Source organism: Carex rostrata, chromosome 11, assembly GCF_964058835.1.
Source record: "Carex rostrata chromosome 11, lpCarRost1.2, whole genome shotgun sequence".
NCBI classification, from domain to species: Eukaryota; Viridiplantae; Streptophyta; class Magnoliopsida; order Poales; family Cyperaceae; genus Carex; species Carex rostrata.
Window position 1 is genome coordinate 1,102,385 of NC_135928.1, and position 2,811 is coordinate 1,105,195.

Below are 2,811 nucleotides of genomic sequence, written 5' to 3' on the forward strand. Positions count from 1 at the left end.
CGTATAGCAAACGGACCGATCGGACATGTCCATCAGATTTTAGAATTCGATTAACTAAATATCGTAACAACAGATTTAAAAATGGAAATTTTACAATAATAAACGGAAATTATTATCTAAATGAAATACTGTTAGTAAATATGGGAAGTTATTATAGCTGCATATTCTATTGCATGCACCTCTAAATCTTTTTAAATACTATTATGATCATACTAATTAAATCCAAATGAAAAACTTACACACGTTACGGAACCATGTAATTCTATTCATAATTAAAAAAAATTTATAATAAAAGGTCCATTAGAGGGGGGTAAAATAGGAAACAAAAAGATCCAGCTAGCGTGCTTATTAAAAGGCACCCCTTCCTCTCTTCTCCTTGCAAAGAGAAACTTCCAAATTTCCCGTCTGTTCTCACTACCGACTCTACGATCACCATGCCTGTGCATACTAGAAGGCGTTCTTTATACCCCAAGAATTCCATGGCCATTGATACCGTGATTGATTCCATGGCCATTGATACCATGATTGAATCCACCAGTGATATGCCGACTTCTCCAAGAAACCTAAAGAGAATACGAACACTGGAGAATGAACCCATGATTCCTACATGGGACTTCGCTACTTCTCCCCTGGTTCGAAACTCTATGAAACAAAATGATATATGGGAACGAGAAAACAAGGCAGAGAAATGGATGAATGAAAGAATATCTGCCATTAATTTGGCGAGAAAACGTCGAAAGAAGACTACTAAATACAACGAGATGGACCCCAATATGTTGGATATTTTGCCAGACGACTTGATTATAGATATTATGGGCAAACTTAGCTTCTCTGCTAATTCGGCTTCTGATATTTGGAATGCTCGATTAGCGTGAGTTTTCATATGTTTATATATATATATATATATTTTTTTTCATAAAATTTGTTTTTTTTTTATTCTACCGTATTCTAAATAATTAATATTTTACTGTTTTTCTTTTCTTTCGCTGTGCCATTATCTATACAGAAATTTTTTTAATCTTTAGATAACTACATTTATACAGCGGGCCAAATAGGATGATTTCCTGAAAATTACGTAAAAAAATTATCACCATATAATAGTATTTTATAATATATATTAATAATCGCCAGATAAAGAAAATATATTTTAAAAAAAATTGTTCGAATCCCCTTCCGGAGATAATCACAGTAAGTTTTGATCCCGGATTCTAATTTATTCTCTTGTCGTAACAGATGTAAAAAATTTAATGAATTGCTCGAACTTCCCTGGGTTCTGGCTAGGACTTCGACTCGATCACTTCCGGTGCGGGCCAAACTCTGGACCGAGTCGGCGCACCGGTATATGAAAAAATGCGCCGACATAGGAAATATTGAAGCCTGCTACATTCTTGGCATGGTATGATTTATATTCGTACTTGTTAGCGTTTATACTTTTGATACTTGCTAGCGTTTATGTGAGGATTTCTGGAACTGTGTTTCTATTTTTCTGAACAGGGAGTACTGGTTTCTGGAACTGCTTTATAATGAAGTGTAATTTTACTTTTTTTAGTGGGCGTGGGTGTAAATTGCAGAAATAACTGATTAGCGTTGAGTTATAACGCGCGGTTCCTACTGGACGTTGCAAATTGTCTGTTTCAAATTTGGACAAAATTTAAAAAGTTGCTGTTATTAACTGCTTGAAGTTTCCTTAAAATAAACTCCATTTTGTTTTACAGATATACTTCTATTGCTTGGAGAAAAGAAGCGACGGCGCTTCCTACATGGCGAAGGCTGCCATGGGGTCCCACCCGTCAGCGTTATACTCCCTCGCAATAATTCAGTTCAACGGCTCGGGAGGAAGCAAAGCTGACAAGAACCTGCGCGCGGGAGTCACGCTTTGCGCACGTGCGGCGCATATGGGACTCGTCGACGCTGTTCGCGAACTCGGGCATTGTCTCCAAGACGGGTATGGGATCCGCGCCCACTTGGAGGAAGGACGCCGTTTGCTGACCAAAGCCTCCAGGCTAGAGCTCGCCTCCGTTCTTTCCCATTTGCGCCAAGAGTCCGTTTGTAAGGTGGTCTGTAAGAACGGAAGCAAATTCCTTGAATTGAGTTGCATCCCTGTTTTTGATCCACACCCGGCGAACCAGTTCCTGGTGGACTGGTTAGCGTCACGTGCGGAGAAAGGGGAGACACGTGAGGATGGGACAAGGGCATGCACTCACGTGATGTGTGGCAGGGTTGAGACCCGACGACACGAGTTTAGGAGGTGCTCTGTTTGCGGCATGGCCAACTACTGCTCACGTGCTTGTCAGGCGATGGATTGGAAGAGAGTGCACAGAGTAGATTGCGTGCCTCCTGACGCCGGGGCTCCACCCGTCGGGGACTTAGTGCAGTTGGTAGGGTAGTAGCTGTAGCCTAGTAGGAGATTGAATTCCCAAATGTTTAGGTTATGATATTTCCAATTGTTTTTTTTGGTAGAATAGAATCCAACAATGTCGTTTTTTTTTTTTGTTTATAGGACCTTCGGTTCTTTGATATTTTATGAGCGGTTATCTTTTTGCATTGTGTTATGATGCGCTGTTATGCTGAGGGTAAAGAAGGAAGAGAATTAGAGAAGTCGTTGCAAAAAGAAAATGTATTTTTGGAGGCGAAGTTACTTTGCGGACATGTACAGAAAAACTGCTTTGTAATTTTACACATCTCGATGACTACTGCGCAATTATTTCATTTTTTTTTTTTTGTCTTTTTGCGGTTTGTATTCGAGTACGGTGGAAGAGAAACTAGAAAGATCCGGAGTGCATATCAATGCGCTGGTATACTTACTGTTGG

The 2,811-nt window shown here is 39.8% G+C and overlaps 1 protein-coding gene across 1 annotated transcript; it reads left to right on the forward strand.

Moving 5' to 3' along the window:
• The first annotated feature begins 364 nt into the window (after nucleotides 1-364).
• LOC144562369 (F-box protein At5g50450-like) lies at nucleotides 365-2,603 on the forward strand. The gene is made up of 3 exons (XM_078311589.1): nucleotides 365-871; nucleotides 1,234-1,396; nucleotides 1,716-2,603. The coding sequence occupies exons 1-3, from the start codon at nucleotides 435-437 to the stop codon at nucleotides 2,385-2,387; spliced, it is 1,272 nt and encodes a 423-aa protein (XP_078167715.1). The 5' UTR covers nucleotides 365-434; the 3' UTR covers nucleotides 2,388-2,603.
• The last annotated feature ends 208 nt before the right edge of the window (nucleotides 2,604-2,811 follow it).